At 51.0% G+C, this 14,854-nt stretch overlaps 1 protein-coding gene across 1 annotated transcript in view; it reads left to right on the forward strand.

Annotated features, from left to right (window-relative positions):
• LOC122377693 (sphingomyelin phosphodiesterase-like) overlaps positions 1 to 14,854 on the forward strand; it is a 61,481-nt gene that overhangs the window by 15,490 nt on the left and 31,137 nt on the right. The window contains exons 3-4 of the mRNA XM_043358028.1: positions 7,114 to 7,226; positions 12,638 to 12,973. Of these exons, the coding sequence (XP_043213963.1) occupies positions 7,125 to 7,226; positions 12,638 to 12,973 (438 nt within the window). The 5' untranslated portion in view covers positions 7,114 to 7,124. The remainder of the gene's footprint in view (positions 1 to 7,113; positions 7,227 to 12,637; positions 12,974 to 14,854) is intronic.

The following is a 14,854-nucleotide window of genomic DNA, read 5'->3' on the forward strand; positions in this document are numbered from 1 at the left end:
AACCATTATCTGTAAGAATTTTGCATCAATCATCCCCAGACTTATTAGTTTTTTTTTTACATGCCTATGCCCCGGCCGCGAGAGTGGGCGGGTACGACTCCCTCGCCCTAATTGAGCTAGCCTCGCGGGAAAAAACAAGCATGTGTGCCGTTACGGGACCGGGGACGCAGCGATTGATGCACGGTTTAAAAGTCTCAGGTCAACTGGTGGCCTCTGAGGGTCAGGTCAAGTGCCCCGAGGGCCAAAATACGATTTCGGGTTTTTAGAAATAACTTTGCCAAAAAATGGCGCAGAGTCGCGATTTTAGTACCATCATGTTTGTCATGCTCCGGTGCGTCAAATGGTACACTTTTGTTTGGGTGGGGTCAACATAAGGTGTTCACATCGGGTCAAATAGGTCAGAGGCACTCAGGTCACGAAGTTGGTCGGAGGAGGTTATATCGTATATCATTCGATTCGATAGGTCTTCCCGAGTCCATTGGTGACTTTTCCGACTTACCAGCTCAATTTTATCAGGAGTTATTGACGAAAAAACTTGTGACCTATGATGTCACGCCAGGTTAAAGATGCAAAAGTGAGGCATTGGGCATTGCAAGAAGTGCATGACATTGCGATTCCATGTGCTTCAGCTAGGTTTAGATCATTCTCGGCGTCAAAATTACAGTTTCCATATTTTCCCCATTGACTTGTAATGGTGACGTCACGCGATCGGCCTGACCTCATGTGACCTCTAGTAGAAATCCGAGATATACAAGTTTTGAGACTTCTAGAGGATACTGGGTCCTGTAAGTATCATCTCGCTGTGACAGCTCCTCTGGCACCGAGGGCATTGCGTTTTTCGGTTTCGTTATTTCGGTATTAAGTTTCGGTATTTTGGGACTATTGCAGAGGTTCACGTGTGACGTCATAAGTCAGTAATCTGACCTGAGACGGAAATGCAATTGGTTTCCAAAGATGCGTATGGAAGCAAAGGTAAGGTGTGCCAGATAGCAGCCCTCTAGCTGCAAGGTGTTTTGAGCTATCTCCAAAAGTCGTAAGTGGAGCGCTACTGACTCCTCCGGTCGGCCGCCGGGGGTTAGGAGGCGTGCAGCGTATCGGAAAACAACCTGGTACTTAGCGAATTTTGCCGATAAAAATACGTTTCTTATGCCGACTTATAGCCAAAAGACGACAGAATCTCAAACCAGTCGTATCCTTGCACTACAGCCTACAGGGTGTAACGAAATTATCCGGACATCTTTCTTCGCGCTGTAATTAAGAAGCAAGACATTCTGATATTTTCCCTTTTGAATTATTATATAGCCACCTTTCATAAGAGCGCAGGTACACATTTTTTGAGCATTCCAGCCACTGGATTTTCCAGCACAGTGGGTTTCATATAGAGTAGCGCCTTACTAACCTGTGCCCGCAGTTGGGCGGCGCTGGTGGCGGGTGTCCCCTCATTCATCTCATGATGGACAATAGTCCATAATATATCGACGGAATTGCATGGGAACTATTTCCAAGCCATAGCCCTTTAGCCCAGAAGAACAAAAAGGTCCTCTCGGCATTACTTCTCATTCTGCTAGGGACTTGAAGGTGGTGCGCCGCCCCGTATGAAGACTGCACGGCTTGAATCAGGTATCGGTACACGTTCAGAAACCGAGCCATCCTGTGCCGTCTGGTTGAGTGGCTCCAACCAATCGCTAGCCAGGATGTTGCGCCGGTAATACTCGTCACTGATAGTGGTTTTCTGTGTCGTCATGAACAGCTTGAATATTACACAGCAGCTGAACATGCTCCAGGTCTGGATTTTGGCCGGATGTTTGACGCCGGCGACGGCCGGCATATTCGAGTTGCTGGCAGCCCACACATGGCCGATTTGACGGTTCAACGGGTATCGCAGCTCGAACAGCTTCCCATCCGACCAGGTCACCTCATTCGTGTCTTCCTTCGACCAGTGGACACGCCCTGGCCTGAAGCCAAAGGTGGTGGACTGGTTGTTTTCCCGTCAATTTCATTGTCTTTTCCAGTTTGAAGGGCAGTAAAACCAAGCAAAAGGGCGGGTAACGGTGAATCATGATGTGAGACCTCTTATTACGAGCGAGCGAGCGCAGCGAGCGAAGTGAGTCTTTTCAATATAACGGAAAAATCTCAGTATGAGCGGCCCGGCCCGGCCCGGCCCGGCCCGGCCCGGCCCGGCCCGGCCTGTAACGCTTTTGAGAGGCTTATATCTCAGCAACCGCTGGACCGATTGGCCTGCGGTCTTTTTTGTTGGGTAGCCCCATCCCTTCTACCCCGTAATTGACTACTTTTGATACATCTCAGTGACCGTCGTGGCACGTGCCACGTGAAAAGTCAAGGGTGTTCAAGCTGTTTTGCAAAAGTAGTGATTTTGAGAGGCTCATATCTCAGCAGCCGCTTGGGCGATTGACTTGCGGTAATTTTTGTAGGGTAGCAGCATCACTTCTACCCAAAATAGGATACTCTCGATGCATGTGGGTCACCCCCAGTGCACGTGCAAAATACAACAATAAGAGGTGCCAAATTTGTTCCCATTTCAGTAGCTCGGTAATTACTGGGGCGATTTCGCTGAAACTTGGCATACAGGTAGGCACCCACCAGGCAATGCATTCCCATGTGTTGGGGTTAGGGTGCTACTGCACGTGCGCACGTGCAGGGGGCGTTTCCAGATCTCGAGAACGGCTGGGCCGATTGCGCTCAAATTTGGTACACGGTTGGGGACCAGTTAGTAGGGTGCCGTGCAAAAGTCATTTTGGACCCCGTTTGCACGTGCGCACGTGCAGAATGCTGCTTCCAGATCTCAGGAACGGCTGGGCCGATTGCGTTCAAATTTGGCACACCGCTAGCGACCGGTTAGAAGGGTGCTTTGCGCAAGCCCGTTGGAAGCACCCTCTCGCCCTTCCGCACGTGCAGGGCTCACTATCTCGCTCGCTCGTTCTTCGCCCAAAAGGCGTTTTACTGGTTATCTACCTTGGTAAGAATTCGAGTCAGTATGCGGATTAATTGGTGCCGTTTCCTTGTCGCTATCTTGACAACTCTCCTCACCACTTGGCAAAGGGCGCCTTTTGCGATCGAGGCCGGGCTGAGTCTGCCACCAAGTCCCAGCTTATCACGCCTCAGGCAGATGTGCTACTGGCTGCTGCTGATGTCCAGCTGCTGACAGACCAGCTTCTGGCTCATGCCACCATGCCACCAACACGTAGCCTTACTACGAAACGAGAGACTGTACTCCTTTCTCTCCACTGCCTTAAACGAAAACTATCAAATGAACCCGTCGGCGACTCGACTCTTACTCAGAGCAAGTCATTTCGCAAGGTCAGGTCACTGCTGAGTTGAGAGCAGATACCAGAGGTATGCATTCATCCAATTTTCCAGCTTCTGACATTAAAAGAGAAACTGTGCGAGCAGATATGGCGAAAAAATAGATGTCTGGATAATTTCGTTACACCCTGTAAATGGCTTGGTTTAGACACGATAGGTCGGAAAAGAAAAGGCCCCATGTATTCTCTATGGGCGCCGCGAGGCCGTTGGCACCAGTTTCGGGAAGTGCCCTCGCCACAACCGCACGCGCATATTTGGTCACGTGACCAAGCGCATTTGCCGCCACTGTATTTATATACACTGTGTATATGTACGATATATAGTGGTCGTCTATTGTAATGCATATACATGCCTGCGTCTGCGTGTGAGGGTGCTTTATCACATGCTTGATGAGGGTACTTAACGAGGGGCACAACTCACGATCTGTTTTTGACTGGAGTATGAATTGGCGGCGCGAAGCGCCGCGAAAATTGGCAAAATTACTTGGCAAAACAGCTCTAAAACATGACTTTTGCAGCCTGTGTAACAAGTTTAATGCCAGAGCACCTAAGGTCTGATCTGCACCAAGTCAAGTGGCCTTGCATATATGAAAAAATATGCCCTTTCAACCGTATAGCTTATATCCATAGAAGTTTGAGTTTGTTTTAAACTGCTCAGCACTCAGCAGTGCGTAAGGAATCGAAAGTTTTTGGAAATTGGAAGTTGCCACTCGCCGTGTACGTGTGCCACCAGTCTGATAGGTAATGCCATAGACCACTATATACCTATATACGAGTTTTTGGAAAACTTGTACTCGCACACGGCGAGTTTTTTGGAAATTGAAGAAACTTTTTATGGATATCCCTAATCTGTAGCGTCCAGGACCGCTTTCTGGATCCGCCACTGGTCAAGAAACATTCAGTCAAAAGAAAAAGGCTCATGCCACAAGTCAGTTTTACCGTGCTGTGGGTTTTAGGAGGCATACCTGTTGTCAATGGTACAGTAAGAGTCGATCAATCGACTCTGCAGCACTGCACAGTAATGTAAAGGTAACAGCGCAAGCAATTCGTGTAATTCGGATTTTATATCTGTGATATTACGAAGGGACAATGGAGAAGTAAGCAGGAAATACAAAAATTGGCCTAGGCATTGTTGGAGGGACCCATTTGTTCGGAGCAGTCGATCGCTTTTTACGAATCTTTTTATCTCAACCTCTGAAATAATGGGACGCCCTCACGACGGAGAAGCTGACTGAAACTCAACCCAGGCGCAGGTTTAACCACCGATCCACATCTACCCAGTAGCGGCGGAACACTTTCATTTAAGGGGGGGGGGGGGGGCAATGCCGACTTTTGGTCCCATTCTTTCCATGCAACGCCCATGGGGCTCATGTTAACCCTCGCCCGTATGGGGGGGGGGGGGTCAAACGGACGAAACGAACCCTTCGTTTTTTTTTGCCACGGACACGGGGAGGTGATCCGTGGACTTCCGTCGGGGCGGCTTTCCGAGGCAGAGCGTGGTGACCTGGTGGGTCTTCGGGTGAGTACAGCGACAGTGTCCGCTTCTTCGCCTCCGTCGTTCACTTTTGTTTACAAGTCCATGATCATCCCCCAACCTGGAAACTCATGTACCTATATGGTGGAAAATGGGGGAATTGGATGTTAGTGTTTTGCTATTTGTGTGTTTTGTCAAGAATTAAAAATTAATCAAGGGGGGCTCTAAGCTTCCCAAGGGGGGCTCAGTTCAGCACAGGGAGGGGGGGGGGGGGGCTCAAGCCCCCCCAAAGAGATATAAAGTTACGCCCCTGATTCGTGCTTTATACTGTACGTACTTTTGCCATGCGTACTTTTGTCCTTGACGTAGTTTTGTCCATGCGTACTTTATACTGTACGAACATTTGCGATACGTACTTTTGTCCTCCGTGCCAGGGGCGTCGCCACAGATTTTCGACAGGGCCAGGGGGACGGATCGGCCGACTAAAAACCCAAAATTAGGTATCGTTACCGTACTTTTTCAGGCCGATGCATTATCTGTTCAACGATACTGGGCTGAATTCCTACGCGGTACGCGTCTGAAGTATTCATTTTTACACGGTTAACCAGAGCCTCCGGTCTTCTATCAGTGTATAATTGTTGACACATGCCGTCGATCTGATAGTTAACTGGTATACCTACATCATACGTGGTGGTTGCTTTAGGTACTTGTCACAACTCTGAACTCATAATCTCTTTTGGTCTCCAGTATGAATGGGCGGCGCGGGTCGGTGCGAAGCGCCGCGAGATTTTCGTAGAGGTCGGAAATGTACATATATGCATAGATGTCGCTACAATAGCTTGACATGCAGTGCAAATTGTAGCAGACAGCAGTAGTTTCCCCTACCAAAGTGGTGGTTTTCTACCACAGACGCTCGTCGAGGTCGGAAATTCCAAATACGCAATGCCATGCAGGTGCCGGTGTGGGCGCTCAGAGGTGCTAGTGTAATTCTCTCAGAGGCGCCGATGAGGGTCCTTACAGGCGTTGCTGTGGGCCCTCATAGACGCTGGTGTGGAGCCGTTACAGACGGGTGTGGGGCCTTTAGAGCTGCTGACGCGAACTCTCTACAAGCCGGCAGGGGGTCTCACTCAGTGACCGGCAAGGGGTCCTTAGCCCGGCAGAAGAAGTCCTGTGGGGTCCTTAGAGACCGGCATGGTACTGTCAGACGCCGGTGGGGCCCTCAGAGTCACCGGTGTGGGCCCTCAAAAGTCACCAGTGTGTGGCCTTTAGATGCGCAGGTGTTGGTTGGGTCCTCAGAGCCGCCGATATAGGGCTTTAATAGGCAATGGTGTATAGGCACTCAGAGTTGGGGGTGTGAAACCCTCAGAGACACCGGTGTGGGCCCTCATAGGCGCTGAAGAGGGCCCCACAGTTGCCGTTATGGGGCCCTCAGAAAAATAAGTGTGGGACCATCACAGGCGGGCAATGCCCCTAGAACTGGCCCCTCATAGGCCGGTAAGACCTCTCAGAGGCCAGTAACGGGCCTTTGGAGACCACCGAGGGCCCTTAAGAGCCGCAATAGGCCCTCAGAAGCCGGCTTGGGGCCCTTATGGAGATCTTAGTGTGGCTATTTTGGGCCCATGAGGTGCTCTAACGAGCCCCATGGGGCCCTTCTGAGTAGAAATATGGCTATCGTACCCTCAGCGGTCAAATGGCGCCGCAAGGCGCCTCGGACCCGAGGGTCCCTTTTATCCCGATGGGGGGGGGGGGGTACGTGTCCCCTTAGACCCCTAGCTACGCCACTGTTTCATATGCATCATGTCAGGCATTTTAGGCTCGCCCCCCCAACTTGAAAATCGTTCCCGGGCCCCTGACTACTGGCACTGCATGCCGCCGTTGATCTTTAGACACGTGCGGAAACCGCCTCAGGTGGTGTCTGAATAGCCTTCAGCGTGGCGCGATCAACTGGATCCTGGCTCATGAATCACTAATCACACTAGGTGAACTAGCATCGCTGTCCAAGTATGTACCGGTTTCTGTAACTGGTCAACTAACCTGAAAAGCCTGGTACTTCATTTCCATAAAATGTGCCAAAAGAATGGAACATCCCATAGGCATATCAACTTCGGTGGCACTACGCGCCGTCATTTTTACGCTATCTGCGAAAGACCTAGAAGGGGCTACCTGACCTGGTGACAGGCGAGAGACCCGCGGCCTTAGCAAGCAGGGCTGGAAACCCAGGAGCCCTCATACGCCGCAACCAGTGTTCCCCTGCTGATCGGACGAGCTTGCATAAACGATTTTGGTGTGTATCAGTGTGCCTGGTCTTTGCTGCAGGGTTTCCGAAGATGCACAAGCTGAGAGCCGGGATGTGGGGCACGTACGAGAAGTGCGACACGCCGCCGGCGCTGCTCGTGTCGCTGCTGCACCACGTCCGGGCCACCCACCCGGTGAGAGCGGGGCACCCTGTCCACGTCCGGGCCACCCACCCGGTGAGAGCGGGGCACCCTGTCCACGTCCGGGCCACCCACCCGGTGAGAGCGCGGCACCCTGTCCACGTCCGGGCCACCCACCCGGTGAGAGCGGGGCACCCTGTCCACGTCCGGGCCACCCACCCGGTGAGAGCGGGGCACCCTGTCCACGTCCGGGCCACCCACCCGGTGAGAGCGCGGCACCCTGTCCACAGGGGCCGGGCGCCGGCCGTAACACAGCCGGGGACTGACGGCTCAGCACGCCTAACGGGGCCTGCAGCGGGCAGCCACCTGCCGCCCCCTGCAGATCTGTTCACCAAGAAACGTCTTAGAGGGGGGGGGGGGTGAAGCACCGCCTCTGGTACCAGCAGTGCGCGGGCTAATAGCAGTCACTGTCTCATGGTCACTGGCTACGTCTTTGGCTATGTGCGCATCGAATTGTCAATTATTTATCCTCGTAAGTGATATTCTAATGTGCGTAACTGCATGTGCGCTGGAGGTCACGTGCGGAGCCGGGACTGCCTTCCCAAATGTCGCAGTCTATCGGCTGACACTCGGTCGGGCGTGTGCGCGACCATAGGTTACAAGTGAGCGGTTAAAATGCATGCCATCCGAGCACATGATTGACCCGCTTATCGGTAAGCAATGGTCACTCACGTACGAACTGCAGTCCCGACGTTGCTCCATATATGCTCTCCTGACATCCGTGCCGCGTGTTCTAGTGCCCCTCGGCGGCCGTCCACTGTCCAGGTGGGCACCGGCGGCCGCCGCTTGGGCAGGACTTGGCGGTATGTTCCCATTCAGGAACCCAGCTGCTTGTCTTGTGCCATGCCATACAGCCCGAGGCTTTTGATATACAAGGTGTCCCATAAGTTCGTTCACACCTAAATTTTACTTTGAGGCGTTCTCTTGCTTTACGACACGCTCAAAGTAATTTGTAAATTAGCTTATGTAGTTGCCATGGCAACTGGCAATATGCTCCACAATGACTTTTTCTAGACAAATCGCGCTTTTTCCTTTTTTGCTAGAGTCCAGTTTTGTGGAGACGTCCGATGGCGCAACATTGGGTAGCTAACATGTCCGTAGCTAATTGGGTGCAGACTCAGAGTCATCTTGTGATGCCGATGATTTGTCGGGAGCCACTCACTGTAAGTTCATACTCTTTCCAGTCAACCCTCCGAAGTGAGCCAAGTGGCCAAAACTGTGTGGCGCCAAAGCGGCTGTCATAAAGGTGAGAGCTTTAGGTACCTGATAACCAGGCTCTACAGGATGGATTACCAGCTGTCTAAGAGCATTCCTTTGATGGGGTATATAACTCAAAGTGACTTAACTTCCGTCCGTATTGATGGTTTGCCAGCCGTGAACGTATAACTGGGGAGGAGAAAGGTCCGTTAGACACCCCCTTGCCGTTTGGCCTCTGATCGAGCTAGAGCTTCACGAAAACACGAGCGTGTTGCCCGTGACGAGACAAAGCCGAGGATACCCAATTTTAAGGTCCTAGTTCATTGGTTGCCCTTCCAGGTCAGGTCAATGACCCAAACGTCGGGAAAATCGGGACCTGTTAGCAATTAGAACGTCGTGACTTTTTCTAGTGACCTTGACACCCACCCTAATGCATGGGACCATAGGCGGCGGAACGGGGAGGGCACCGGGGCACCTTGCCCCCCTTTGATTTTGGCATTTTAACATTAGCCCTATGGGCGTTGCATGGAAAGAATGGGACCAAAAGTCGGGTGCCCCCCCCCCTTACTTGAAGGTGTTCCGCCGCTACTGCATGGGACCAACATCATATCACATGTTTGAACGCTTGAAACCATGTAAAGACAGCAAACACGCGGCTAATGCGAGCCGGCATACGCCGAATCGCGATTCCGGCCAAGCATGGTCTCGAGAAATAAAGCACAGGTCAAAGGTCATTTGGGTCAAGGCCATGACATTTTCAGGGTAGGTGTAAAATTCGCGAGGGTACCGTAAACGGGGGTGACTTTGCCATGTTTTCAACTTTAGACGCTTGTATTCTGTACACTTCTTAACTTGTTGGGATGACTCTATGTTCAAAACATGGATGAAGATTAGCTCTTTTGGTTTTGCTATTATCGTATTTATATCTTGCCTAAAAATACCTATAATGTTTTTAAGAAAACTAGAGGTACAGATTTACGCGATAACTGTATGTTTTGATTTATGTTATGTTACGGGTGCATTAGTTTGGGTGATTGACTTGTATTTTTAGCTGTATTATTTGGGTAGATTTGGGTAGCTGTTTTTAATTAAACTGTAAGGCGGGCCCGGGCAGCGCTTGTCGAACAGCACTGCGGATCCGAAGGTTGGGACTTGAATTGTGAAAAACCGCCCGCCCGCCGCAAAACGCAAACACCGCAAAACGCGCAAAACGCCAACGCAAACTTCGCAAAAAAAGAAACAATCGCCCGCCCGTCGAAAACCGCAGAAAACCGCAAAAAAAGCCGCAAAAAACGCCCGTCCGCCGCAAAACGCAAACACCGCAAATAGAAAAAAATGAAGCAATTCGATGTTTTTTGCTCTTAAATGATGTACAAAAAAGAAGATATGCATTGCTTTTATAATACATTATATTTGTTGAAAATTATTGACATTGATAGTAAATGGAAACTGAAAAATGGTTCAGAATAGATAAATAAGCAAAACTATGATTGTATCGGTACTCTAGGACCGTGCCACATTCCTCCAGCGGCATTGAGAGGAACAGAAAGAAGACGTTCTTGCGGCAACTTACCGGCACCCTTATTATCAGCGTTTTGATCTATAAAATGATACCGATTTCTTCAGCTAGTCTTACTGGCAAACTCAGGAGTTGTAGGATGATCATGACTGTGCTGAAAAGTTGGGCCCAGCTTCGTCCATTTTTTTGAGTTAGGTAATTTTTGCCTTTCTTTACTCCCACTGTGCATTCCTGTGCCAATTTTAAACGTATAAACTGTCACTTTTTTAAAACCAGTTTGGAGGTCAAAATGATGCTACATTTAAATTATTTTGAATTGCATCGGATAAGTATTCAATTTTTGCATAAATAACATGGTGGCAAAGTCACCCCATGTGGCCTGCTATTCACTTGGAAAAATCGCCACCAAAATTTTTAGCTAAATGAAGTGACAAATGCCAGTTTTGTTGGATATGCTAACTTAACAGCCTTGTCATGATCAACCATACCAAGCTTCAGCATCGCAGGTGGTCTAAGACATGGTTAGATAATAAAAAGTTTGGAATTCTTCAAATTTGACCATTTCAATGACTCCAATAAAATGGAGCCCAGTTAGGTATTTAGTGGTAACTTACCTATCAGTGTTAGTTATATTGGGAGGCCCATTAATTACCTTTCATTTGTGCATAAAACATTACTACATTCCTCGTAAAATATCATGGGAGATCTCCCTAAAGCATTTTTCGAGAAGCATGGCAAAGTCACCCGGCGAGGCAAAGTCACCCCCGTTTACGGTACTGAAAAAGTCGTCGCGATCGGCCGCTTTATTCGCGAGTTATTTGCGAAAAAACGAGGGGGTCCGTTCGACCCTCCCTTTCCGCCCATACGGGCGCGGGTTAAGCTTAAAAGTTGCCGGAGTGCTCAGAACAGTCGAAATTGTGTTAAAATGGTTAAAAATAAGTTTCGTGATGCCTGAGGCTCAAAAGCTGGAGCACTGAGGACACCAGTCAGGTCATCTGGACTAACTTGCTCATGTTAGAGATGAAACACTGGTCCAAATACCAAAACGGTCTAATAACGGTGAAGGAGAAAGCCTCTGTTTCGGTCCGTTATGTAAATAACCAGGGCCACGGTGTTGTTGTAGGCGCCCAGGTGCTGACTTAAATTGCACGAGGTATCCCAGACACAGTTTTTGGATGCAGACTGGTTCACCACGGAGATCTAGGAGAAATCATTACTTTCTAGCTTTACTTGAACCACCATTATGGCCTCAGTTTTTTTTTTTGGGGGGGGGGGGGGGAAATGGTTTCAGGTAAGTCGAAGGCTTATCTTCAGGCAAGACAGAGCATCGTCGCAGAGGTCAAGAAAAGCTCAAAAGTGGCGTCAGGAGACTGTGACAGGCGTCTGTGGCAAGAACACATCTCAGGCAAGTCATCGGATCCAAATTAAAGGGACTATCCCACCTTCTAAAATGTTGTTAAAACCAGTTAAATTGTGCCCGACTTTATAGATTGGATGACCAGGAACACGGTTCTGGCATTTATTTTTCATTAAACATCTTAGGCTTCCCATATTCCAAACACAAACTTTCAAATATGTGACGTCAAAGCCCAAAATTACCTGCTTCCCCAGGCCACATTACTGTCATAAAGCTGATTCTTTTTACTCTGTAGGCACCACAACAAAGTTCAGACCAAGTTTTAAGCGATTTTTCAACGAACAAACCCATTTAAATCAGAATGACTAAACGAGGTGACGTCACACTAACGGTCGCTCCATGTTGAAAATAGGGCCTTGTACAAGGCCCATTTTCAAATGAAGGGAACGAATTTCTTCAACACCAAGAGGCCGCGGGGGTTGCAACCTAGATAGATAGTGGTTTCTGAACCTCGCCGCAAACTTGGCTATCTCAACTCAAACCCCATGTTAAAGGTGGGATAGTCCCTTTAAATAACAATATGTTGGGAATACTGACATCGGAGCTCGTCGAAGCGAGGCCTCTAGGAGTTCACGGCGCATGCCAAGTCAGCCTTGGCTAAGATCAAGTCTGCTACGCTGCGAAACATGACAGCTGACATGCCACTCGTGTATCCATTTGCTTGCCCAGGAATGGGCCATGGGTAGCACGTTGGGTGATCACAAATATATGAAAATATAATATACCTAATTTTAAATACATGCAAATTTAATGTAAAAATGAACTCATGGGACACCCTGTAAATGACCATGCCTATGGCAATCCATGGAAAGAACTGAGTATCCGACTATCAATTTAGGTGGCTGTCCCGCCCCGTTGGTTTAGGCCCTGCCGAGTCCATTTGTGCCAGCCCCTGTCCCTGTCCTACACGGCAGGACCCCTGTCCCCTGGTCCTGCCCTACGCGCCCGAACCACTGTCCCACATCTTTCTTACAATACACAGTACCACCTCTGTCCCTTGCCCCACGCAACACAGCTGCCCTCTGCCCCAGCAGGCGGCGCCCTCTGCCCCAGCAGGCGGCGCCCTCTGCCCCAGCAGGCGGCGCCCTCTGTCTCAGCAGGCGGCGCCCTCCGCCCCAGCAGGCGGCGCCCTCCGCCCCAGACGGCAGCGCCCACTGCCCCAGCAGGCGGCGCCCTCTGTGTCAGCAGGCGGCGCCCTCTGTGTCAGCAGGCGGCGCCCTCTGCCCCAGCAGGCGGCGCCCCTCACGTTGCCACCGCTCTGTGTCGCTCCAGGACGTGGCCTACATCCTCTGGTCGGGGGACAACTCGGCCCACAACGTGCACGAGGTGACGCGCCGGCAGACGGTGGCCGCCAACCAGGCGGTCACCGACCTGCTCCGGCGCGTGTTTCCGCGCGCGCTGGTGCTGCCCGCTGTCGGCAACCACGACAGTCACCCGGTGAACAGCTTCCCGCCGCCGACGCTAGGGGGCCGCTTCTCTAACGGCTGGCTGTTCAGCGCGCTGCGCCGCATGTGGCGGCCCCTGCTGGATGGCCGGCTGGGCGGCGGCCGGCGCATCGAGCACAGCTTCGAGCAGACGTTCCACCCGTACGGCTACTACTACGTCCGGGTATGTAGGGGAACGTGGGGTAAGACCGGTAAGACGGCAAAAAAAAAAAGTGGAGCAGGACGAACCAGTCTTCCCGGCTGGACCGCTGCTGTTATCTGCTGCTTTATGCACTAACTACCTTTGTTTTCCTTCGCGCTAATGGCCACCTTTGGCTTATAGGGCCAGGACGCATGGATTTCGAGCATCCGTCCGTCGTTTCCATCCTCAGGACATTCAATTCCTTCTCCACGCCGCAACCCTCAGTCCAGGCTGGACTGGCAACTTAATCTCTTACGGGCTGCTCCCTAGGAGCGGCACAGCTGCTCCCAGCGGAGCACACCCGTATCCGGGTGCAGAGAGTACATGGGGGGATGGGGGGGGGGGGGGCTGGTCGGCTGCAGTCCATTCGGAGGGGTCGGCTCAGCCCCGTTGACTCTCTAGGGAGCCTGCTCAGACCAATGTCTCCTTCTAATTCCTATCATTCTCCCAGCTCTGAAATGGTCTTGTCAGACCAAAAGGGCCTAACCCAACAAAAAAGGATTTCGAGCTATTTTCATAGCAGCCGTCTCACAACTGACCCATCTCCCTCAGCTTTTTTTGCGAATAACTCGCGCTAAAAAGCGACCATTTGTGACGAAATTTTCAGTAGCTAGCTTCGAGTTTAAGTAATTTAACACATAGGTCTTTTGAAATTTGATGACTCTGATCCAAAGGACCTATGACCGCTGACCTGTTCTTTTAGACCATGTCTGGCCGGTATGTTTGGTATGAAAACTGTAGGTAGGTAATTCTTTTTCTGGTACGATAAATTGGTTTCCTTATGTCTGAAATAAGTCTTTGAAAAATGAGTTTTTAGTTGATTAGGTACCCATGCCAAATTTGCCCCGTTACCATGGCGAACTGAGGATGTTTAGTCCCTGCAGTCGTGGTTATCATTTTTTCGCCACTTTTTCGTCGGGAGCGTTCTACCTGATATAAGTTAGGTATAGCCTTGGTTCAGGCTATGTGATGTCGGTCGCAAATATCCACCTGTGTTGCCTAGCTATATTTGAGTTTCTGGTCCGGGGGCTAGATGGCGTTCAGGTTGCAGAGACGGAGCTTCCTATACGGTCTGTAGAGCAGCTGCCCCACCAACTTGCCATTTTTGCCCCACCAATAAGCGTTTGGCCCAACTTAAGGTGATTTACAGGACTTCGTTGCTTTGCAAATCAATCTTTTTTCGCATTGAGGACCTTTGGAATGTCTGTGTAATTTAAAATATTGTATCTGTAATAAAAGGAATTGATCAGTGTGGCAATTTACTAAATATCGGACATTGTATGTTTGACGACTTTTTGTCCAGCCATGCCAGGTTGCCACTGCAGACTGAAGCTGTTTGCACACAGCCGCTCGGTGGCCCGGTAACGATCTGATGGGGAAGAGTGGGACCGGAGTGGGATCAAAGTGGGAGTGGGACCAGAATGGGAATGGGACCGGAGGCAGTGGGACCGGAGTGGGGGTGGGACCGGAGTGGGGGTGGGACCGGAGTGGGGGTGGGACCGGAGGCAGTAAGACCGGAGTGGGAGTGGGACCGGAGTGGGATCAAAGTGGGAGTGGGACCAGAATGGGAATGGGACCGGAGGCAGTGGGACCGGAGTGGGGGTGGGACAGAAGGGGAGCTCGACTGGAGTGGGGTTGGCAGTGGGACTGACGACCCAGCCACCCCGGAAGCCGGTTGGTCGGCCGGCCGGGCGGCAGCCAAAGGTCGTCAGTAACTGCCTGGTGCGCGCGGCAGCGCTGGCTCAGTGACCGGCTCCCCAGAGGGTGGCCGCCGCCGGGCTCGCCGGCACGGGCGCCTGCAGAATGCATGGCGCTGCTGGTTGACGGAGCCGGTAACTGGGCAGCCATTGGCCGGCCAAACCA

The sequence above is a fragment of the Amphibalanus amphitrite genome, unplaced genomic scaffold, assembly GCF_019059575.1.
Source record: "Amphibalanus amphitrite isolate SeventyFive unplaced genomic scaffold, NRLGWU_Aamphi_draft 000006F_arrow, whole genome shotgun sequence".
Classification (NCBI taxonomy): domain Eukaryota; kingdom Metazoa; phylum Arthropoda; class Thecostraca; order Balanomorpha; family Balanidae; genus Amphibalanus; species Amphibalanus amphitrite.